This window comes from Halictus rubicundus, chromosome 7 (genome assembly GCF_050948215.1).
Source record: "Halictus rubicundus isolate RS-2024b chromosome 7, iyHalRubi1_principal, whole genome shotgun sequence".
Classification (NCBI taxonomy): Eukaryota; Metazoa; Arthropoda; class Insecta; order Hymenoptera; family Halictidae; genus Halictus; species Halictus rubicundus.
Window position 1 is genome coordinate 5756803 of NC_135155.1, and position 23475 is coordinate 5780277.

The 23475-nt window shown below is 35.9% G+C and overlaps 3 protein-coding genes and 1 long non-coding RNA gene across 5 annotated transcripts; all 4 read left to right on the top strand.

Moving 5' to 3' along the window:
* The first annotated feature begins 1246 nt into the window (after positions 1-1246).
* On the top strand, positions 1247-3894 carry LOC143355887 (uncharacterized). Its single transcript, XR_013082571.1, has 3 exons — positions 1247-1310; positions 2758-2976; positions 3880-3894. It is a non-coding gene; the product is annotated as an uncharacterized LOC143355887 (long non-coding RNA).
* A 108-nt stretch (positions 3895-4002) lies between these two features.
* Positions 4003-10010, top strand: LOC143355640 (uncharacterized). The gene is made up of 11 exons (XM_076790656.1): positions 4003-4375; positions 5898-6024; positions 6200-6332; positions 6655-6801; positions 6895-6957; positions 7376-7403; positions 7673-8014; positions 8604-8730; positions 9187-9319; positions 9386-9532; positions 9870-10010. The coding sequence occupies exons 1-11, from the start codon at positions 4072-4074 to the stop codon at positions 9927-9929; spliced, it is 1611 nt and encodes a 536-aa protein (XP_076646771.1). The 5' UTR covers positions 4003-4071; the 3' UTR covers positions 9930-10010.
* Positions 10011-12647: 2637 nt separating this feature from the next.
* LOC143355886 (farnesol dehydrogenase-like) lies at positions 12648-15043 on the top strand. The gene is made up of 6 exons (XM_076791059.1): positions 12648-12973; positions 13579-13705; positions 13898-14024; positions 14419-14562; positions 14780-14833; positions 14908-15043. Exons 1-6 carry the CDS (start codon positions 12679-12681, stop codon positions 14935-14937), a joined length of 777 nt encoding a protein of 258 aa, XP_076647174.1. The 5' UTR covers positions 12648-12678; the 3' UTR covers positions 14938-15043.
* Positions 15044-17005: 1962 nt separating this feature from the next.
* LOC143355885 (farnesol dehydrogenase-like) lies at positions 17006-19430 on the top strand. 2 transcript variants are annotated; one of them, XM_076791058.1, is made up of 6 exons: positions 17006-17347; positions 17954-18080; positions 18273-18399; positions 18794-18937; positions 19155-19212; positions 19322-19430. In XM_076791058.1, the coding sequence occupies exons 1-6, from the start codon at positions 17053-17055 to the stop codon at positions 19342-19344; spliced, it is 774 nt and encodes a 257-aa protein (XP_076647173.1). In that variant the 5' UTR covers positions 17006-17052; the 3' UTR covers positions 19345-19430. The 2 variants fall into 2 exon arrangements, with proteins under 2 accessions (XP_076647173.1, XP_076647172.1); XM_076791057.1 differs by having other exon boundaries at positions 19155-19208; positions 19283-19430.
* The last annotated feature ends 4045 nt before the right edge of the window (positions 19431-23475 follow it).

Sequence of the window (23475 nt, forward strand, 5' to 3'; positions counted from 1 at the left end):
CCGTGCGTCTAGTTACGCCAATAAAAATAGAATGAACATTGTATTAATTGTATCAAGGTCGTCGCGCACTTAAGGGCCCGGGGTAGTTGCGTGACTTTTTAATTAATAATTTCCATTCACAGCCTTCAGACACAAACTTAAGATCCGTCTTGGTCTTGATCCGACGGATCCTAAGTCTGTGACTAAATTTGTCACATTTTTTCCTCTGTATGTATTATCGATATTACGAATTCTGACACCAGAAACGTGCTTCAAGTTTTCGCCTTTATTTCGCAACAGAAACAAAACAAATTATAGCTCAATTTGTAGCTGGAGATATTTTCTAGTGCGCGCTGGTCTCGAAATCATCCAGAAAACTCATCCAATGGCATAAAAATGCTTGGATTCCACGGCATGCACATCGTCAATTTTTGGCCTACTTCTAACGCTTATATTACCAAATATCTGTATAATCTCGGCAGCTCCTGACCAGCGCGCACTAGATTGAACCTTCCTCTTTCGAATGAGCCCTTTACCAGCGACAAAATATTCTTATTTAAGGACGAAAACTTGAAGCACGTAAAACCATTTTTTGACGGTAATGCAGTCACTCTACCTTATCGCGATTCTACGGAGACCGCTGTACATGGACAACACCAGACCAGCGTCAACGCGTTTTCATTATTACAATGCAGTTCAATTGCGAATACGTTCACCTGTCCACAACAGCGCAGCATCGATACTCCCCTTTAGTTCCTTTTTCCTTCTTTTGGTAGAAATGTTTACGTTTATTCGGTGCCGTTACTCCTAATATTCCTTTGGAAAAAGTTTTCTAGTTTTGGATTTCGTTTATCGTAACATAGTTGTTCTCGCCTTGCAACATTGCCAATCTAACATGTAAACTAGTTTATGGTCTTAATAGTTATGATTAGTCTACGGATTTAACCCAGTGGACATATTAAAAGTATTTCAGGACAACAGTGCATTAGTTTCAGCTTCGTAAGATAATTCAAAGAAGAAAGCGTTCCGACGCGAATTGGCAAAGGAAAAAGATGGTTAGATTCGGTGCTTTCTTACTTGTTAGGGACAAGTCTTGACTGACAATGAGTAGAAATAAGGAGACAGTAGTTTGGAGAGTTTGAGGTTAGCCTTTATTGCCTCCAATTGCCTCGTGCTGTACCATGATCTTATTGACCACGTACGTCAGATGGCACTGCCGTTTGCCGGTCGTACCACAACAATGGTACTTCCGACACTCTTTCTGGGACACCCCGTGTGTATCCTGCACGAGATAACAAGTTCGTTAGTCCTCGGCTGAAGGGATTTTAACAGTAAGTGGAGATTCTCATCGTTTCCTCTATCCTGTTTAACTTTACACGCGTAGAAGAGGAAGCATCGTGTTGTGTAACAAGCATCGTACACGCTACACCTACGAAGCTGATACTGAAGTTTGGACTTCTGGAGTCCTAAATCAATTTTAACCGTAATCAGGAGCAACACAAGAAACCACGGTCATTTTTAATTAACCATTCAGTGCGACCTTTACGCTAAAAACAATTCATGCAAACATTAACCAGGAACTGCGGCGTACTCTCGCAAGGAGTCATCAATCATCCGTTGCAACTGACTATCGCATATCCTCATCAGCAAAAATACACGTTTTGTTCGCATAGGCGCGCGATTGTTCATAAAGGAAATATGAATGTAATTTAATGTAAAGGAAAAAATTTGAAATTGGTCATTGTTGGTCCATCCCTTTGTCTCTACCACTTCTTATCGTATTTATTCGTTTTCTTTTGTTCTGGACAAACATGTTCAGAGTACAGGGTAAGCCAGAAAAAATTACCACCTGAAATAGCTAATTATTTATTGATTTTATTAAAATATGTTTGAAATGAAATTTATTGTATGCAAGGGAGCTCATTAGAAAAACACTTTTTGAGACCTTATGCTTTCTGAGATATCAAGATGACCTTTATGACCCCCAGGTAACCTGTTTCTGTCACCTGTTTTGGTTGAGAGAAACATTACAATTTGTTAACAAGCTTTTAAGACACTGCTTCGATTAAGACTCGAAGGCGAGGTCAATGCTTGCATGTTTGTCCTTGGTACAAGTCCAATGAGTCAAGTATGATAAATTCCTGGACCCTGTTATTTTATTAAAATTCTCCCAATTACGAAATTAAGTTCTGATTAAAACGAAGAATCCCGTATTTACTTACGGTTCGTGTTGAATTCAATAAATCTACCGGAATCCCGTGCCAAGTAACAGCTAAAGCTTCTCGTAAAGATCTGTAAAAGTAACTGCCTCGATTCTTTTTGCCATTCAGTCCAACTTCTCTGAACGAACTTGTGCAAGTGAAACCTATTAAGTGGCAGGTCCCCGGAAACTGCACAAATCTCTTTTGAACGTTTAAACATATTGCACTCAATCTACTCAATTATTACAACTTATTAGTCCACGATAAGTTTCCAATTTATTATAGGATTCACTTTATTATAGCAGTGTAGGTCCTGCTCAAACTGAAGATACAAAGCAAATCACCAACAAAGATCTACTGTAGAAGTCGCACAATTTCAGCATGAAGTTAATAATTAAACTTGACAACTTTATAACTAGACTATGGATTTTATGCGTTTATGGATCAGTACAATATAACACCGCAAAGACATTAGAAGATTTTAAGAACACTGTTACATTATCTTCTGGAATAATAAACTTTACTGGAATAATAAATACTTTAATTACGGGAATAATAAATTCCTTTTGATCTATAGGTTGCATTGTAGACAACCGACTCTCGAGTGGGGATAGTTCCGCGACGTTTATCATCCAGGCCTGGGCGACATATATAAAGAAACCACTGTACCGACATGCACCGGCACAAACCGAACCGGCAAAACATTCTTCGAGATTATGGTCGGTGTCGGTTCGTTCCGATGACAGTACGTGCCGGTTCGTGCAGTATAGTGTAAATTGACCTTAATTCGTCGACGGTAAAGAAGACTACAATATTGAGATAATAATCTTGCGAATGAAGAACGTGAACGACCAAGAAATTCCTTTTTTACCGTAATTTCGAGCTGGAAAATTCAAAGATAATGAAAATTCAAAAATAATTGGAACTCTCGTTCCAATCCAATACAATCAAGAGACTTATTCAGAGGCTATGTTGATTAGAATGATGGTTACTTTGATCCATAAGTTTATTTAAAAGAAGATTGTGTCTTTAGGACTTTAATAGACCGAGTGGACTATTAAGTATGAATTAATCTCGTGAGACACGATGACTTTTGCATTTGTAGAAATATACGCCGTTGCAAAAGCTGCATGATTGTGCAACATTATAACATGATTAATCCCTCCGATTACTGCAACGCGGAGTCCTGTGCCGGAGTCACACCGATACTTCACTCATACGGACGCGTTCTCGCTCCTCGAGATTCGCTCAGGTATATACCTGATACGCAGGTATAAGAATCTCAGTATTATATAACAGCGTCGTGATTTATGAAAAAATAATATTTATTGAGTATTTCTGTTGCGTGTATTACATGTAGACTCGTTTATTGATTGTACGGAGATATCAAACAAATACAGAAAAATATTCGATAACAGATACCAGAAGCATGAAAACTTTTCAATATAAAATATCGAATTGCGTCTTGTCGCACAGTACCTATCGTAGCAGAGTATCGTAAAGGCCCGTACAGACCTGAACATTTCGACGAACATTGCGCCGAACAGTGACCGAAACGCAAAATCGACATTAATTTCGGCGAACCGAACGGCGCGATTTTGCATTTCGTCCGTTCAGGTCTGTACGAGCCTTAAGACACTAAGTTGACAGTAATGCTTTAATCTGAGAGAACAAAAAAAATGACCACTTTGAGATACAGGTACAGGGAGTGCCTTGGGAGTGCCAAGTGTCTCCGCCGCGAAAGTGGTGGTGGGGAGCATATGTCATAGTGTGCGTGGTCTGAAGCTTGGCTGGTCAAAAATGGCTCCGGCACGGCACTCGGAGGGTCAAAACTCTGAACATATAAAACGGTCGCGGGCCGCATACACAAGTCAGTGTTGTGAACGAATTGATGTGCACCATGGACCAATGGTCAGGAAAAGTAGCTCTGGTGTCCGGCTCGAGTTCTGGAATCGGTGCCGAGATCTCTAGATCACTTGTTAAACACGGTGTTAAGGTGGTTGGCCTCGCGAGAAGATCCGAGAAATTGGAAGAACTAGCCACAGAGTTGGGCAAAGACATGTTCCATCCCATGAAATGCGACGTTAGCGAGGAGGATGACATTCTGAGAGCCTTCAAATGGACCGAACTGAATCTGGGCGGCATTGACATACTGGTGAACAATGCCGGGGTCGCTATTATGTCCATGGTCATCGGTAAGGTCGCCTTCCTTGGTCTATTCACCATTTGAAATAGTAAAAGGGTCCTATTGCTCTGCCTCTCGCTATTTAACACGCTCCGGACTAATTTTCAATATATGTAACACAACAAGAATCATAATTAGTTTGCGGACGCAGTACGAATTGCAGAACGCAGTAGTCGTAAATTTAAATTTAAAGTTTCTTTCTTTTCTTAATCCCTTCCACTACGATTTATTGTATTTATTTTTATTTTAGAACTCCTATGTCATTCATAATTATACATATAAATTCTTTTAATCTTTCCACCATTTTGAATTGCTCCAACTCGATGTTGTCATAATATGCATAAAATCGGCAGGCTAGTCGTAATTGACAAGACAAAAGTGTAGATATATTTATTTTTATAAATTGTCGTCGTAACACAGTTTAACAGGTTCACAACCACTTAACAACGAAAATTTCAAGTGACCTTGAAAAATGTGAACTTGACTTGACTGACGGTTATCTCCCGTTTTCTTAAATTAACTTTTAAGCTTCGTCATTGAAGATAAGAGTTTGATATATGATAAAGTTAAAGTGAAATTGTTTGGGTTGTTTACAAATAATAAAACGTGAGAATTACTAAAGTATCCACACGTATTTTGATTATTATGATTCCATTTGAGATGAAACTGAAATATTGTTCTTTATTTTCTTTTTTCAAATGTGCACTTTTATATAATGATTAAAGAATTTTAATAATAGCCCAATAAACAAGTAGTTCAATTTGTACATAATACTCGATAAAAGTAACTGATCGTGGTAACCCACAATCATGCTAAACCGCATGTAGAACGCAAAAAATACAAAGGAAACTGGTTTCTATTGCAATCCAATTGGCGTTCTAGGATAATTTATAAGTTCATCGAAATATTTTATTTATAAAATTTTAACAGCAGTCGTACGTCAACTTTAAATGCTTTGTGTTAAGAATGTTCGAATTATAAAAATTATAATGTATTACCAATTGTATAAATTATCAAGTCTTTATTAAAAATTGTTAGATATAATAGTATTAATTATTATCAAGTGTAGATTCAGTTGTAATCACCTTGAATGTGAATAATGTAAAGTCACGGTGACGATAAACGTCTTTAGAACCGATGAGTTGACAAACAGCAAACAAAGTTGCAAAAGTACTTAACCACTGATTTTAATTTACGTAATACAGCTATTAAATGTCTACCAAGTCTTCCAAAAAGTATTACCTACGAGATAGTATGAAATGCGTCATCTGATAGAATGTTTCAGCAAATTATGATAGCTCAAATATCGAGTTGAAGGTTTGTCAGAAATATGGGATATTTCTCGAACATAATGACGACATTACAGGTCTTTATGCGAAATAAAAATTGTCTGCGTCGACTATAAAAAAAAAAAACAGATACTAAATAGAAATAGATTGGCAATATTATATAGAAATTTTTTAATTCTTTCTATCATAATATCTGTGGATAATTACCTTGGAAATTAGCCAATAATTACATTTCTCTTGCAGATACGCCTACCGAAGTATACCGGAAGACGATAGACACTAACCTAATTGCACCAGCAATATGTGCGAGAGAATTCGCAAAATCGATTAAAAAGCGCAACGCGTGCGGTCACATACTTAATATAAACAGGTGAGTTTACTTTCGTAATCTTGTGTATTTTGTAGAAATCGTTTAATCGAAAGAAAATATTCACTCTTTATCTCGAAAGTCTCAAAGTCCACAACGGAACAGTACTTTCTCGCAAGAAACTAAGTTATAAATTAGAATTTCAGTACATTAATATAGTTACATATCTAATTTACAGCATAGCTGGACATTATCCTGAAACATTCCACGTTCCAATTGGACTGTACGGCGCTAGCAAAGCTGGTCTGCTATCTTTGGGGGCAGAACTTCGTACCGAAGCAATGTTATCCAAACTCAAAATGAGAGTGACGGTAAAATGATATTACTGTTAAAACTTTACGAAATGATATTCTATTGTATTTGGAAAAGTCTAAAGAATTATTCTACGTAAAAGTCATTTTAAAAGATTGCAACGTTTCTAATTTTTTGTAAAACTTTTGCCATCGTATTCGTCTCGTTTTTCTAATTAAAATGACAAGGCCTCTCGAGCTTCGGTATATAGGAAAATCACAGCATATAAATGGTGGGAATAAGCGGACCAAACGCCCTCTTGCTTCTGTGACGCATCGCGGCTCACATTCTCGTCTTACCACGGTACATAATTCTCTATCAAAGTATGTTTATGTTTTGCAGAGCATCAGTCCTGGAGCCGTACTTACAGACATGCTGAAAGAAGCGACGAAGGCCGGCGACAAAATTGCAGATATGATGCCGGTACTGAAAGAAAAAGATATTGCGGATGCTGTGATCTATGCGCTATCAGCACCCCAAAGTGCAGAGGTAAGATATGATAGTGTTTTTCAATGGAACTAATCTCTTCTACAAATTAAAATTCCAGTATGTCTTTGTACACGCAACGATTGTTCTTTTTAGATTTACGAACTCACAATTGTACCTCAAGCTTCGACGATTGGAATTACAAAGCTGACATCTAGCTAGACATCAGTTTCGAAATCGCAAGAAAACAAATACGGATGCACGTCAACTGCTTGTACCACAGATCGATATAAATAAATTATATTAATGATAATCTTAAGAACCACTTAACGCTCCGCGCGGTTCCGGTCACAAAGGCGCTTTAAACAATAATAACTTTTGTACCGGGACAGAATGGGATGTGAATCTTGGATGATTTTATAAAGAAAAGTGTACTGAAAATAATGCACTTTGATACAATGCGGAACTATATCAAACTCAAAAAATATCCTTTACCAATGATAGAAAACTTTGAAGATTCACTGAGCATTGTTGTTTCAATAAATTGTAAATGTTAAATCTTAGTACACAAGTTATACTCTCAATATAGACAAATATTATTCATTTGAAATAAAAATGGATACACAATATTAAATAGATTCTCCAGGATATCAATAAGGAATGTGGTAATTTTTTCGGTGAAAAATAGGATTCATAGTGTTCATTTTCAAATGCCTGTTCTAATCACTATTTTTAATAAATCTCGTTCATTCCACGGTCTTCGAATATCGTGGACATTTAAGAAGCAGTATACATTCGATAACTATCGGTATGACCAAGTTGCTTTTTTATCAAATGAATAGCTTTACGATGTTAAGGAGCACCTTTGTGCGCGATAGTTTCGACCTTGGACTGCAACGCAATATGCTAGCATGGGAAGGAGAATCAGTATAAGGTGTCAATCAAATGCATAATAATGTCACTTCAACGGTATCGTTCAAAATGGAACAGTGGGCTGGCAAAGTGGCGATCGTGACCGGTGCCAGCAGTGGCATCGGTAGAGACGTTGTCAAATCCCTTGTGAATCATGCTGTCAAGGTGGTCGGACTTGCAAGAAGGATCGACAAGCTGCAAGAATTGGCCAAGCAACTCGGCAAAGACAAATTCTACCCTGTGCAATGCGACCTCGTGAAAGAGGATGACATTTTGAGAGCCTTCAATTGGGTTGAACAGAATTTGGGAGGCGCCAACATCCTTGTAAACAATGCTGGGACCATCTGCGGGATTCCGATCATTGGTGACGATTATCATTAGTAAACTACGGATTTTTATGCAAAATTAGAATTTTATAAGTCAACTGTAAGGAACGGAAATGGAGTGAAAATGTACTTTTTCTTTTAACAATTGTAACAAGCCAAAAACAGCGCAATAGTGCTCTTAAACTCTTCTAATGTCGCCATAGTTTTATATTTTACTGGCTCAGCTTTCTCATAACTGCATAAAATCCGCAGTCTTACTATTCTTCTAATTAGTTTCATGTAATGGCACAGTGTGATAAAAGTATGATGTAAAACTAAATTTCTTTATTCGATTTTTGAAGAATCGAATTTGATACAACATTGTTAGTATTTACAATAAGATTAAATTTTAGATGGTCGCCATTTGTTTCAATTATGTTTGTCCATCGTTAGATAGTAGTTGGTACTGAATCTGAGACGTTCAATGTCAAATCGCACAAAATTTTCTGCTGCACTTTTTGCTGCATGGATAATTAGAAAAATGAGCACGTGAATCAGTCTTTGGACGCATAATATTAAGATTTTGTATTCACATTTTGTTCAAAGTTCTGTCAGAGGAGTGACAAAATGTACATATTTCTGTGACAGAAAGCCCTACTGAACAGTACCGAACTGTAATCGACACTAATTTAATTGCTCCCGCGATCTGTGCACGAGAGTTCGCAAAATCGATCAAGAAGCGCAAGACACGTGGTCACATAATCAACATAAATAGGTGAAACTCGCCGCAAAATATTTTATTCCAGAGCTTGAAAACTGTTGTAATGTCGGTTTCGGTTTTTAAAACAATTTCGGAAATTTTCAATTCCAAACACTTGTTTTTATCTTGTATATCAATTCTTATCGTTATCGAATCGATTCTCGTATCAAAATTTCGATAATTGATATGCGTTGCTTTTTAAATAGAACTGTTCATATTTTGTAGAGTTCTTTTATTTCGATACACTACAGAGTTACTAACTCTAGGAGGGTCCGCAGTCTAGTGACTTTATCATTGCAAATATCGATAAAATCTTCTTCCCCTCAAAGGTTTTAGTTTAAATAAATTAAAAATGAAATCGCTTGCTATGATCTCAAAGCAAACAGCTGTAGATAGCCCAAGTTTTACAAATTAATGTTGCTTCGTGGACACAGAATAAAATGCAAATTAGTAAATCGACACAATTTACAGCATAACTGGACATTATGCGGAAGCTATTCAAACGCCACTCGGTATGTACAGTGCTAGTAAATACGGAGTGACTGCTTTGACAACGGAGCTTCGCCATGAGTTTATTATTGCCAAACTCGACATCAGAGTTACGGTAAGACTAAAATAATAAAGCAAATAAAATAATGCCCAAGTGTTAAATCGGTTTATCTGTTGATAGAGCATCAGCCCTGGAGCCGTGCACACAGAGTTACTTACAAATCTCCTGAGGTGGTCTGACGAAACTGCGCAAAAAGCGAATATATTGCGTAACGTACACATTGCCGATGCAGTGATTTATGCTTTGGGAACTCCAATAGGTGCAGAGGTACTTAAATTTTTCTATTAATTAATGTGCGTGTATTAACCCTTTCGATACTACTATCGCACAGTCGGGTATCTGCCCGATTTGGCCAAAATTATTTTTCTCATTTAATTGATTCAAAACGTGCCTACTTAATTATTTACGGTATTTTAACACAGTTTTAAAACAGTTTCTCCGTTAAATCACTTGCCCGTAGCTGCCCCAACGGGCATCGGCGGGCGCCCTTGTCCGCTACTAGGCATGTTGAGCAGCTGTGTAACATATAATATGTATCGAAAAGGTTAAGATTAATTTCTATACAATTTCGAACAGAGTGATTGCTAATGAGAGTCTTTTCCAGGTTTTCGAGCTCACAATTATACCTCAAAATGCGCCAATCGAGATTCCAATTCTAGATTAACAGATTTTATTTTTGATCAAGGACCAAAGTACAGAAGTTTATAAGTAGATTGAATTATCAATGAAAAAATAACAAAAATTGTTAAACAAGTGTACGTCAATCCTTGCGCATAGTACTGTAGTAGCTAAAATTAACCAAATTTAGAGAGAAATGTAAATGATTTAGTGTTTAGTCCAATCTACTCTGATTCTTTGCAATAACAGGTGTTGTGTATAACATGTATATACGAAACAATAAATAATTAACATTGAGAATAAAGTAATAAATATTTGCAGAACATGGTCGCATATTCACATTTCTCAAATTCATTCGGACGTGTTCGACTTCGCTTTGTCTCGATCTTATCTTTCTTAGCTTTGTCTCGCGACACAGAGACGAACGAAGATAATAGGTAACGCCTCTTCTTCTCTTGTTCAAGTTCACACCTACTTTTGATATTCGAAGCTATACATGTCTAGCTGCATTCTGAAGGGGTTGTACAATGAATGCATAACTGTCGCGTAACAATTAAAAAAACAATGAGCTAGCCGTCAAAAGACTTGGAAAACGTGAAAATTATGTGATTGTTACACCAGTTCGCCGGGCTACACTTCTGTTCGCCGGGTTGCCGCATTTTAGGCGGTCATTTTAGTTAGGTTAATAACTAAAAAATAAAGCCGAAATCGCAATTTTTTTATTCTTCATTTTCGTATGATATTGTCATGGAGAATCACCCCTTAAATTTTCTCCCACCTTAGTTGGACACCCTGTGCATATATTTCATGCAGAATAACATCATCCATTACGGATGAGGGCTAAGATATTTAGCACAATTTTTTACCAAATATTACTTGAATATCAAATAATAAGATGTCCACATTGATTTTTTAAGAAAACAATTTTATATACTGGGTGCCCCAGTGTTGATGGTAGAACCGAGGAGGGGGTGATTTTACGTGAGAAAATAAGTCGAAAATACAGAAAAATTTTTTTCGTTTGAGGCTTCGTTTTCGAGAAAATCGAATTTAAAAATCCGTCGGGTTTGCATGATTCAGTGTATGCAGGAAGTAGAATTGGTTGGTCATAATCAGACGCGATTGACAATTCCTTGATCTAACAATAAGCTCTATCCTCGGTTCCGTGCTGTGACAAAGATCGTGTAGGGTTACTATTTTCTTGTCTTCATTTTTTGAAATTGAAATTTCCAAATCAAATGCTAATTTGCAATTTAATTTCTCTAGGACGTTTCTTAGAGAGTTTACCATAGTTTATAAGAGCAAAAATTTGCAGGAGAGCTTCGGTTGCCATGACCGTCAAGAATTCAACCGTAAGGTGTTACACAACATGATGCAAAAGCACTACATATCTGCTTCTAAAGAAAGCGTTTATCTTATCTCACCATCTCCAATCATTGAATGACGACAGAAGTTCTATGTGCGTGTTTCACTTCGAAGGAAACATTCAACGAATACGTTCGTGTGTATACGACGAACATCGTCTTCTTTAGATTGATCTGTGAAGTTAGTTTATACATTAAAAAAATATATCTTATTATTCAAGATCTGATTAAAACTATTATAATTACAATTATACGAGCAGAAAACAATCCATAAACTGATTTCAAAATAGGAAGTATATAAATCAGTAAATGTATTTAACTTCAATGCATTCTCACTAAATGTTAACTATCCTGCATGCTGTTGCTTCTGCTTATCATTCTGCTCATTATCAATGCACAAACTGAACGTTTTTATCGATTCCACACGATAGTCGCATATAAATTTTCTAGCCTGATAATATTGTGGAAGATATTAAAAATGTTTTTCCTACTTTAACTTCTGGTAGCAGTATCTGATAAATCTTTATCTGCTAAAAGAATCGACCTTTTTATAAGCATCATGAAGTAGCATTTCTTGAATACACAAAGTTGAACAAAATTAATCACACTACTGTTATATTAACTACTACTGTCATACGACACAAAATCTTCTTCACAGATTAGCATTTGTATATGTATTGTCTTAAAAACTATAAAATAATAATAAGTATTTACTGTAGCAAGGTTTATATTCAACAATTGACCATTCACTCAAACATTTAATACAGGCTTGGAAAAGTTCCAGAAATAAGTGTTTTGTAATTAATACGTAGACTCGACAATCCTTATGCAAAATTAAAATATTCTACATCTGTTGTAAGGACCAGGAGCTAATTAGGAGTTTCTATTTTTCATAATTTTAGTCGGTAAAAAGTAACGTGTTGGCACTGTTTTAATATTTTCATTGCTCCAAATTGCAGATACTCGCTTTTGTCATGAATGCGTAAAATCCGCAGTCTAGTAATTAATCACACATTATGATAGATTAGGCATAAATTAAATCTGAATTAGAATATTTTCGTGAGCCACTGCGAATATCGGCGCACAACAATTGTTTGTACAGGGAACAACGAGAATAATCAATAGAAATGTACAAATGCAAAAAATCATCTAATTAATCTAACACTGAAAGTAATTTTCAATTTTTACAATAAAAATAATTTAGAAGGAAATTTTATATTATAATGAATTTTTTGTTCACTAGCCAGAATGATATAAGATTCTGGTCGTGCGTGTACGTTTCGAACGCCAGCAAGCCAACTAATCGGGCACCTAATCTACAAGCCTACAGCGTGCTCGATGCTGGTTGTATGCTCGGGCTATTAAGAAAAACAAATATGCCGCGTATATAAAGCCGTTTGATATGGTTCAATATGGATTCTATCGTTCACTATGGATCGTTGGGCTGGCAAGGTCGCAGTGGTGACGGGAGCGAGTGCAGGCATCGGCGCCGCGATCTCGGAAGATCTTGTCAAAAACTCCGTCAAAGTGGTCGGCCTCGCGAGAAGGAAGGAGAAGCTTCAGGAACTATCCGATGCGCTAGACAAGGATAAATTTTTCCCGTTCGTATGCGACCTCACCAACGAAGACGACATCGTCAAAGCCTTCAAATGGGTCCAGGAGAAGTTCGGCGGAGCGGACATTCTGATCAACAGTGCCGGTGTTTCCTATCTATTGCCGATCATTGGTAAAGCTCACCGTCCGGATCTTCACGCAAAATAAAAATTATCTACACCAATTGCAAAGCACACTAGTCACTTGGAAGTTTTCTTCTTTCTTCAATAATCCTAACAAATTGAAAATAATATATCGGCATGCTTAAACTTTTTTCATGCGTCTATTGTTTTGAATTGCATAAATCCAGTAACTGCATCGAGTTTTGTTAAATTTCGTAATTTTCTGGAAACCCTTACACGCTGATTTATATGTTTTCCTTCTCCATTGAAACTTTGTCATTTATTTCAAAATTATTCTGTCTGGTTTTTTCAGAATTTTATGCATTCATGGGAAAAATGAGTAGATTACATTTAAAACAGCGAAATTATTCCAACAATTTAGAAATACCGTTGTATTATTTACGACTTGCATCGAATGCAAACGATTTTTATTTCACATAAAAGGTTTGCCGTCTTATTCTACCAAAATTCCATCGTTTAACACTGAACACGATTTGTATAAGAGCGATATTTGTATATTACAAAATGTCGTATCTTCCCTTTCTCGAAATACACGAAACAAACTTTTCTCAGACGATTTTCGTTTGTTATTATTGAAATTAATATTTTGCTGCAGAATCGAAGCTGGACGACTACCGCAAAGTATTGGACACCAATGTTATAGCTCCTGCGATCTGCGCACGAGAATTTGTTAGTTCGGCCAAGAAACGAAATATAGCTGCACACATAATTAACATTAGTGGGTAGGTAGGAATGTATGCAAAGTCAAATTGTCATTACCAAAATTAAACTGTCTGATTGTCACATTGAAATAATTCATTTAAAAGTGAACTTGGAACATCATTAAAATGGTGACACAATAAACTTTTATAACGTGATAGTAATTCTTGATTCGAGTGCCTCAGAACATTTGCATTCTAAAAACTTACTTTTAGCATGGCTGGGCATAATGCAGAGATAATATCAATGCCGATAGGCATGTACGCTGCCAGTAAATATGCCCTAACCGCTTTGGCTGTTGAACTTCGCCACGAACTCAGTGCAACGGACATTAAAGTTACGGTAAGACTTATCCTCTTGAACAATTCGTCTGTCTTGGCAAGTTTTTCATTCCGATTGTCCGTTTTACTTCCTAAAAAAAAAAAAATAAACAGTTTATCCGAATCCTTTCATTCCTGCATTAATTTCGACTGAATTTTGTATTTGTAACCTTCTGTTTGGACTCTACATATAACTTCGAAGTTAATCTAAAATCACTCTCCGAATTGCATCGTGTTTAGTCTCGTTTTAATCAGAAAAATGCCACAAATAAGTTCGCAAAAGTTTTATAAAGAAATAATGAAAATCAAGAAAGTTTGATTAATCGTTGGATCAGTTTCTGTCTCATTTTACATTTCTTAGCGATCGAGTTTTACATCGCGACATTACTGTAACATTTGTTTCTGCGTTTAAACAGAATATTAGCCCCGGAGCAGTGGGGACGGACATGTTGAAAAATTTGATCACGGATCCTAACATTTATGAGAAAATACCAACATTAAAGGATCATGATGTCTCTGATGCAGTGATGTACGCGTTAGGAACGCCGCCGAATGTAGAGGTACGAGTAAACACACAAGCCCACAGTACTGTCGTTTATGGACACGGAATAATAACACAAATAGTAGCGCAACATGTCATCGGAGATAATAAACGGTTCGATGCTGTAATAGTTGTGTTCGAGATGAAAACGGCGAGATTAGAGTCTCAAGTTCCGCGAGACGTTCTAATTGCAATGCAAACATAAACGTAAATGATACGAATTGTATTCTTTACAGATCCACGATCTTATAATCTCGATACGGGACAAATTGTACTCGCTGCAACAAGTGGTACGTACAACAAACCCACGAAATTAACAAAGCCTCGTAAAATTCTGATTTAACAATGATTGACTTACTTTCAGATGCCTACGCTGAAACCGAATAGTGCATAAGAAAAAAAAAGGAAATATACAAAACTTAAATTAAGTACAAAAATGTTTTTCATATATGATTTGTAACGAAGCCTTACGTTCGAAATACAAAGAGACAACAAACTGTTATGCAAAATACAAGTGTCACTATTTCCGTTCGTTATTCGCGAATCCCACGGTATAGTTATCGCGCACGATTATCGGGCGATAAGTGTTTTCTTGCAGTAGCATGAAAGAAATTGTCGATGAGGTTTATTTAAACTAGAACAGCAAGAATGCGAGCAATTTTTTGACTATCGCTGCCAATGGCTGAAAAATGTGCCCCGACTCGAATAGGCAAGTCATCGGATGGATGCGATGTAATGATTTCATCTGCGAACTGAGAGTTGTTAGGAGTCACGTAACTCCGCTGTTAAAAATAGTTCTGTCTCGTTGGTGGAATAATCGCTTCTGTAAAATTGATTAGGTGACTCAATGTAAGGTCAATCCTCGGTTCCGTTCTGTGACATAGATCGTGTAGGGCTACAATTTTCTTGTGACTTCATTTTTTGAGATTGAAATTTTCAAATCAAATGCTAATTTGCAATTTAATTTCTCTAAGACGTTTCTTAAAGAGTTTAGTTTATAAGAGCAAAAATTTGCAGGAGAGCTTCGGTCGCCATGACCGTCAAGAATTCAACCGTAAAGTGTTACTAAACATGATGCAAAAGTGCTACACATCTGCTTTTAAAGAAAGCGTTTATCTTATCTCATCATCTCCAATCCTTGAATGGCGACAGAAGTTCTATGTGCGTGTTTCACTTCGAAGGAAACATTGAACGAATACGATCGTGTGTATACAACGAACATCATCTTCTTTACATTGATCTGCGAAGTTAGTTTATACATAAAAAAATATATCTTATTATTCAAGATCTGATTAAAACTATTATAATTACAATTATACGAGCAGAAAACAATCCATAAACTGATTTCAAAATAGGAAGTATATAAATCAGTAAATGTATTTAACTTCAATGCATTCTCACTAAATGTTAACTATCCTGCATGCTGTTGCTTCTGCTTATCATTCTGCTCATTATCAATGCACAAACTGAACGTTTTTATCGATTCCACACGATAGACGCATATAAATTTTCTAGCCTGATAATATTGTGGAAGGTATTAAAAATGTTTTTCCTACTTTAACTTCTGGTAGCAGTATCTGATAAATCTTTATCTGCTAAAAGAATCGACCTTTTTATAAGCATCATGAAGTAGCATTTCTTGGATACACAATGTTGAACAAAATTAATCACACTACTGTTATATTAACTACTACTGTCATACGACACACAATCTTCTTCACAGATTAGCATTTGTATATGTATTGTCTTAAAAACTATAAAATAATAATAAGTATTTACTGTAGCAAGGTTTATATTCAACAATTGACCATTCACTCAAACATTTAATACAGGCTTGGAAAAGTTCCAGAAATAAGTGTTTTGTAATTAATACGTAGACTCGACAATCCTTATGCAAAATTAAAATATTCTACATCTGTTGTAAGGACCAGGAGCTAATTAGGAGTTTCTATTTTTCATAATTTTAGTCGGTAAAAAGTAACGTGTTGGCACTGTTTTAATATTTTCATTGCTCCAAATTGCAGATACTCGCTTTTGTCATGAATGCGTAAAATCCGCAGTCTAGTAATTAATCACACATTATGATAGATTAGGCATAAATTAAATCTGAATTAGAATATTTTCGTGAGCCACTGCGAATATCGGCGCACAACAATTGTTTGTACAGGGAACAACGAGAATAATCAATAGAAATGTACAAATGCAAAAAATCATCTAATTAATCTAACACTGAAAGTAATTTTCAATTTTTATAATAAAAATAATTTAGAAGGAAATTTTATATTATAATGAATTTTTTGTTCACTAGCCAGAATGACATGAGATTCTGGTCGTGCGTGTACGTTTCGAACGCCAGCAAGCCAACTAACCGGGCACCTAATCTACAAGCCTACAGCGTGCTCGATGCTGGTTGGATGCTCGGGCCGTTAAGAAAAACAAATATGCCGCGTATATAAAGCCGTTTGATGATGGGCCGCGTTGAACAGTCGGCAACACGCTATCGTTCACTATGGATCGTTGGGCTGGCAAGGTCGCAGTGGTGACGGGAGCAAGTGCAGGCATCGGCGCCGCGATCTCGAAAGATCTTGTCAAAAACTCCGTCAAAGTGGTCGGCCTCGCGAGAAGGAAGGAGAAGCTTCAGGAAATATCCGATGCGCTAGACAAGGATAAATTTTTCCCGTTCGTATGCGACCTCACCAACGAAGATGACATCGTCCAAGCCTTCAAATGGGTCCAGGAGAAGTTCGGCGGAGCGGACATTCTGATCAACAATGCCGGTGTTTCCCATCTATTGCCGATCATTGGTAAAGCTCACCGTCCGGATCTTCACGCAAAATAAAAATTATCTACACCAATTGCAAAGCACACTAGTCACTTGGATGTTTTCTTCTTTCTTCAATAATCCTAACAAATTGTAAATAATATATCGGCATGCTTAAACTTTTTTCATGCGTCTATTGTTTTGAATTGCATAAATCCTGTAACTGCATCGAGTTTTGTTAAATTTCGTAATTTTCTGGAAACCCTTACACGCTGATTTATATGTTTTCCTTCTCCATTGAAACTTTGTCATTTGTTTCGAAATTGTTCTGTCTGGTTTTTTCAGAATTTTATGCATTCATGGGAAAAATGAGTAGATTACATTTAAAACAGCGAAATTATTCCAACAATTTAGAAATACCGTTGTATTATTTACGACTTGCATCGAATGCAAACGATTTTTATTTCACAGAAAAGGTTTGCCGTCTTATTCTACCAAAAATTCCATCGTTTAACACTGAACACGATTTGTATAAGAGCGATATTTGTATATTACAAAATGTCGTATCTTCCCTTTCTCGAAATACACGAAACAAACTTTTCTCAGACGATTTTCGTTTGTTATTATTGAAATTAATATTTTGCTGCAGAATCGAAGCTGGACGACTACCGCAAAATATTGGACACCAATGTTATAGCTCCTGCGATCTGCGCACGAGAATTTGTTAGTTCGGCCAAGAAACGAAATATAGCTGCACACATAATTAACATTAGTAGGTAGGTAGGAATGTATGCAAAGTCAAATTGTCATTATCAAAATTAAACTGTCTGATTTTCACATTGAAATAATTCATTTAAAAGTGAACTTGGAACATCATTAAAATGGTGACACAATAAACTTTTATAACGTGATAGTAATTCTTGATTCGAGTGCCTCAGAACATTTGCATTCTAAAAACTTACTTTTAGCATGGCTGGGCATAATGCAGAGATAATATCAATCCCGATAGGCATGTACGCTGCCAGTAAATATGCCCTAACCGCTTTGGCTGTTGAACTTCGCCACGAACTCAGTGCAACGGACATTAAAGTTACGGTAAGACTCATCCCCTTGAACAATTCGTCTGTCTTGGCAAGTTTTTCATTCCGATTGTCCGTTTTACTTCCTAAAAAAAAAAAAATAAACAGTTTATCCGAATCCTTTCATTACTGCATTAATTTCGACTGAATTTTGTATTTGTAACCTTCTGTTTGGACTCTACATATAACTTCGAAGTTAATCTGAAATCACGCTCCGAATTGCATCGTATTTAGTCTCGTTTTAATCAGAAAAATGCCACAAATAAGTTCGCAAAAGTTTTATAAAGAAATAATGAAAATCAAGAAAGTTTGTTTAATCGTTGGATCAGTTTCTGTCTCATTTTACATTTCTTAGCGATCGAGTTTTACATCGCGACATTACTGTAACATTTGTTTCTGCGTTTAAACAGAATATTAGCCCCGGAGCAGTGGGGACGGACATGTTGAAAAATTTGATCACGGATCCTAACATTTATGAGAAAATACCATCATTAAAGGATCATGATGTCTCTGATGCAGTGATGTACGCGTTAGGAACGCCGCCGAATGTAGAGGTACGAGTAAACACACAAGCCCACAGTACTGTCGTTTATGGACACGGAATAATAACACAAATAGTAGCGCAACATGTCATCCGAGATAATAAACGGTTCGATGCTGTAATAGTTGTGTTCGAGATGAAAACGGCGAGATTGGAGTCTCAAGTTCTGCGAGACGTTCCAATTGCAATGCAAACATAAACATAAATGATACGAATTGTATTCTTTGCAGATCCACGATCTTATAATCTCGATACGGGACAAATTGAACTCGCTGCGACAACTGGTACGTACAACAAACTCACGAAATTAACAAAGCCTCGTGAAACTCTGATTTAACAATGATTGTCTTACTTTCAGATGCCTACGCTGAAACCGAATAGTGCATAAGAAAAAAAGGAATTATACAAAACTTAAATTAAGTACAAAAATGTTTTTCATATATGATTTGTAACGAAGCCTTACGTTCGAAATACAAAGAGACAACAAACTGTTATGCAAAATACAAGTGTCATTAATTCCGTTCGTTATTCTCGAATCCCACGGTATAGTTATCGCGCACGATTATCGGGCGATAAGTGTTTTCTTGCAGTAGCATGAAAGAAATCGTCGATTAGGTTTATTTTAACTAGAACAGCAAGAATGCGAGCAATTGTTTAGACTATCGCTGCCAATGCGATGTAATGATTTCATCTGCGAGCTGAGAGTTGTTAGGAGTCACGTGACTCCGCTGTTAAAAATAGTTCTGTCTCTTTGGCGGAATAATTGCTTCTGCGAAATTGATTAGGTGACTCAGTCCGGAAAGTCAAGGTTGCGAAGAACCTGCTTGTGTTTTTGTTGACGCCAACGAACTCAGTCCCTCCACTCTATGAATTCGGAATTCGCGGACCCAATTGTTTATTATTTGTCTTTCCGTGAAATCCAAATAAAAGTAACATTTTATTTATTTTATTGAATAAGAAATAATACGTAGTTGTGGAATTATTGAAATGATTACTACTACTAAATAATTACTACAAACTACGCGGTGTTCTCGTGACTATGGCATTTCATAATCGAACGGAGATTGGACAAAGCAGCACGGATCCGACACGCACGAGTTCTAATTTGCGATAAGTGTGTTATTAGAAAAGTACGTTTTTAAATAAATAGAAAAATAGCATCGTCACTGTGGTCAGTGGCGTACCATAATACTCGTTGCAACCTAAGCGTTTGTCCTACAACTGAACTGCGTAGAATTGGAAACATTTCAGGGAAGTTAGACATTAATAAAAATTGTCGAATCTCGGCTTTTTGGTTAACTTCTTTCTCCATTTCTCGATTTATTATTTTCTTCTGCAAATATTTTAAAATATTGCTTTCTATAAAATTACTTAGTTGTAAGTGCAATATTTTAAAATCTTTTTAGGGTCAAACTTTGAAAATTTGTAAAAAATATAATTTAAAATATTCTTAATTCTTCTATATCTTTCTTAATTCTTCTTATTCTTCATATTTTATAAATATTCTAATATTCTATATTTTTAAATAAGAACGAAACAAAAACGATGTTTCGTTAAATTGTAGTTTTTCAGCACTATTTTAAATTTCAGCACTGACTTCATTTTGGCGTGACCCTGGATGATAAGTTAAATTATATACTTCATGCAGATAATGAGCCTGACTTAGAATACGCGACCAACATATTCTGTAAATATTTATTACTTTATTCTGAATAGAATAATCACAAACCATTGCGTCAATTTGACAGAAGAGGGCCACATTAAGTTGCGAAAATGAGGGTCGGATAAGGGTTAAGAAACAGAGAAGCTTTTCTGGAGACACCCGGTATATTCGTATCTGTCCTATTCTTCAAGCCGATCGGGGTCATCTTAACGTATTCACGAGACAAGATCGAAGGAAGAAGCGGGAACGAGGACCATTTTAACAGAACATCGAATTGCTTTGTAACTCGTCGACCAGCAAAAGTTTAATTGGTTTAAGGTTCGTAGGCGGAAGGCTGGATCGCGATTAAAGGACGTCTATTTGTCACGTGTAATTGAACACGGAGTACGGAGGTTCCGTTGTTGAATGCGAATTAGTTCCACATCGATTCTTCATATCTTTATCGGGTAATTGACTCGGGCACAATGCAGGCAAAATGTAGCTGAAAAGATTATTCGTGAACATTTCAAAGCAGCGCAGTTTGCACTGGCGTAGACTGCGACGATTGTCGAGCTTACAATACGTTCCGACAAAAATTATTTAACACTAAAAGCGACTATTTTACATTACTTTATAAAAATAACTAGAATGTGCTGACCAAATTTTTAGCCATTTTTTTTAATAACATATACCCAAATAAATAAATTTGTTGAATAATTCCTCATGGACATAGCTTTAGAATTTTAATAATTGCAAATTAAAAATATTTGTGTCCGTCATTTTGACGGTTCCCGTAAACCTAGTGTTAAAACTTCGAAGTTTACAGAGCAATTTGCTAATTTAATCTAATCATCGAGACTCGATGTTATTGTGCAGTGATTTGTGTTGACATCAATTAAATAATTGACGCATTGACTGCCACACCAGGTGTTCATAAAGTCTCGCAAAATCATAACTGATTTTATAACCTAGGAATGGAAAAGACAAAATTCTAAATTCTTCATTTTATGTATGTAGTGATTACCAGACTGCAGGTCTTTATGCAAAATAAAAACGTTCTGAATCAATTGCGTGGAACAAAAATGCGTGTAAGCATTTATTTCTAATGTAATTGTTAATCGTCGAGAGATAATGTATATCAGTATTCATTTTCTATGACACTTTTATCAACATATTTGCGACATTTTTCTGATGGAAATGTCACCAAACACGATACGATTTGGTCATATTTAATTGTTTAATTCGCGCTGCAATGGAACCTCTAGAATATCTAAATTCTCCATTATCCAAATACGTGCATTACCATATAATAGATCAATTTGTTAGATTCGGGAATAAATTCGATTTAAATATATTCGATTTTAGTATTTGAATTATTAAAATATAGTTTTCTGGAAACGTGAATCGTCCATTATTGTGGCATGACATTGTAACAAAAACACCTGTATGTCTTTAATGATTTGCAGAATAAGAAAGAGACAGGTAGTTCTTACTCCTCCGGTAGTTCTAGCTGAAAATTTATATTCCACTCGACGTCCCATTTGATATTTCTGTGGTTAAAATATTCGAGATCTCTGTATAAAAATCTGTATTTCAACCCCTTGGAATTTCTTTCGCAACGGTGCTCGTAGGATCTATTTTATCTCTTAAAGTTTTCCTACTGTTAGACATAATCGCGTAATGAAAGAATGAGACATAAAACGTAAAATATTTGTACAACACTTTTATCGTTGAGTACTTAATGTCTGGAGTATGAAATATTATTGGAAATAAAATATTGGCTGTATCTTTCCAACTTGTAAAAATGGCTAGTATACCCAGCTCACTTTTCACGCCATATTGTTTTATTTGCACTGTTTTAACACGTTTCATTTATTTCTATACGGATTTTAACACGTGGAACACCCAGATGTATTGATATGTTTTGTAATTAAAATTGAAACCTACACCTCGTGATTGATTTGGTATTATAAATTTAAGGTTTGAATCAATCACAATGGAGTAATAAGAGAATAAGATATGGAACATAAAATATTTGTATAAAACTTTTATCATTTTTTCTTGTATCCCTTTCTATCCTTGAGTACTTAATCTCTGATCACTTTTTACGCGATATTTTTTTAACACGTTTCATTTATTTCTATGCGGATTTTAACTACGTGTAACACCCAGATTTATTGATATTTGTTTTAATTAAAATTGAAACCTACACCTCGTGATTGATTTGAAATTTAAGGTTTGAATAAAGGTTGTGTATTTCTGACTGAATTGATATCTTGAATATCGTTCGTATGTGGTTCTTCTTTCCTGTGTTATATTTACTATCATTCGCAAGACATTCTTCGATAACAATAAGCCAGGTTCGGAGTCTATTCGACGAGGGGAATCGCAAGCAGTCGCTGCAACAGGCATCTCTCGCAGGTAAACAAGCACTCTATCTCGAAACCTTGTTGGTATTCATCGTGAACCAGTTCGCACTGGAGTGTTAAGATGGTGCGATGTACAAACTATTTCCCCTTAAATTTCTTAACGGCGAAAACAGTGAAATCAATATGAAAATTTATTCGTCTCGGTGAATAATAAATATTTGTACCAATTTTGCGTCATTCTGTTTGTATAACTTTGAATATTTTTGAATATTTTTCCGAAAGCACGCGTATAGTTATCGCTCGTCTTTAAATCCTTGAGCATCCATTTGAATATTTGAAATATTGGTCTGTGACAGCTCTGATCAAACGATTCCTTAGACAACCACAATATAGTGATTTTAAAGAAAGCCAACTTGCATTTTCCGTAATAGTTTGACCATTTAGATAACAATATTTATGAGAACTAATTGGGAATATCTCTTTTTAAGAAATTATTCTCGGAATGCTATTGTTTAGACTGTGAATTCCAATTTATTTTAA

What these genes read in the sequence shown, in the direction of transcription:
- LOC143355885 (XM_076791057.1), top strand. Translation starts at nt 17,053, where the DNA reads ATGGATCGTTGGGCTGGCAAGGTCGCAGTGGTGACGGGAGCAAGTGCA. An exon ending in CAACGGACATTAAAGTTACG is followed by an intron (nt 18,400 to 18,793) that starts GTAAGACTCATC and finishes GCGTTTAAACAG; the next exon opens with AATATTAGCCCCGGAGCAGT. An exon ending in TGAACTCGCTGCGACAACTG is followed by an intron (nt 19,209 to 19,282) that starts GTACGTACAACA and finishes TCTTACTTTCAG; the next exon opens with ATGCCTACGCTGAAACCGAA.
- LOC143355640 (XM_076790656.1), top strand. Translation starts at nt 4,072, where the DNA reads ATGTGCACCATGGACCAATGGTCAGGAAAAGTAGCTCTGGTGTCCGGC. An exon ending in CACATAATCAACATAAATAG is followed by an intron (nt 8,731 to 9,186) that starts GTGAAACTCGCC and finishes CACAATTTACAG; the next exon opens with CATAACTGGACATTATGCGG. An exon ending in AACTCGACATCAGAGTTACG is followed by an intron (nt 9,320 to 9,385) that starts GTAAGACTAAAA and finishes ATCTGTTGATAG; the next exon opens with AGCATCAGCCCTGGAGCCGT.
- LOC143355886 (XM_076791059.1), top strand. Translation starts at nt 12,679, where the DNA reads ATGGATCGTTGGGCTGGCAAGGTCGCAGTGGTGACGGGAGCGAGTGCA. An exon ending in CTATCTATTGCCGATCATTG is followed by an intron (nt 12,974 to 13,578) that starts GTAAAGCTCACC and finishes ATTTTGCTGCAG; the next exon opens with AATCGAAGCTGGACGACTAC. An exon ending in CACATAATTAACATTAGTGG is followed by an intron (nt 13,706 to 13,897) that starts GTAGGTAGGAAT and finishes ACTTACTTTTAG; the next exon opens with CATGGCTGGGCATAATGCAG.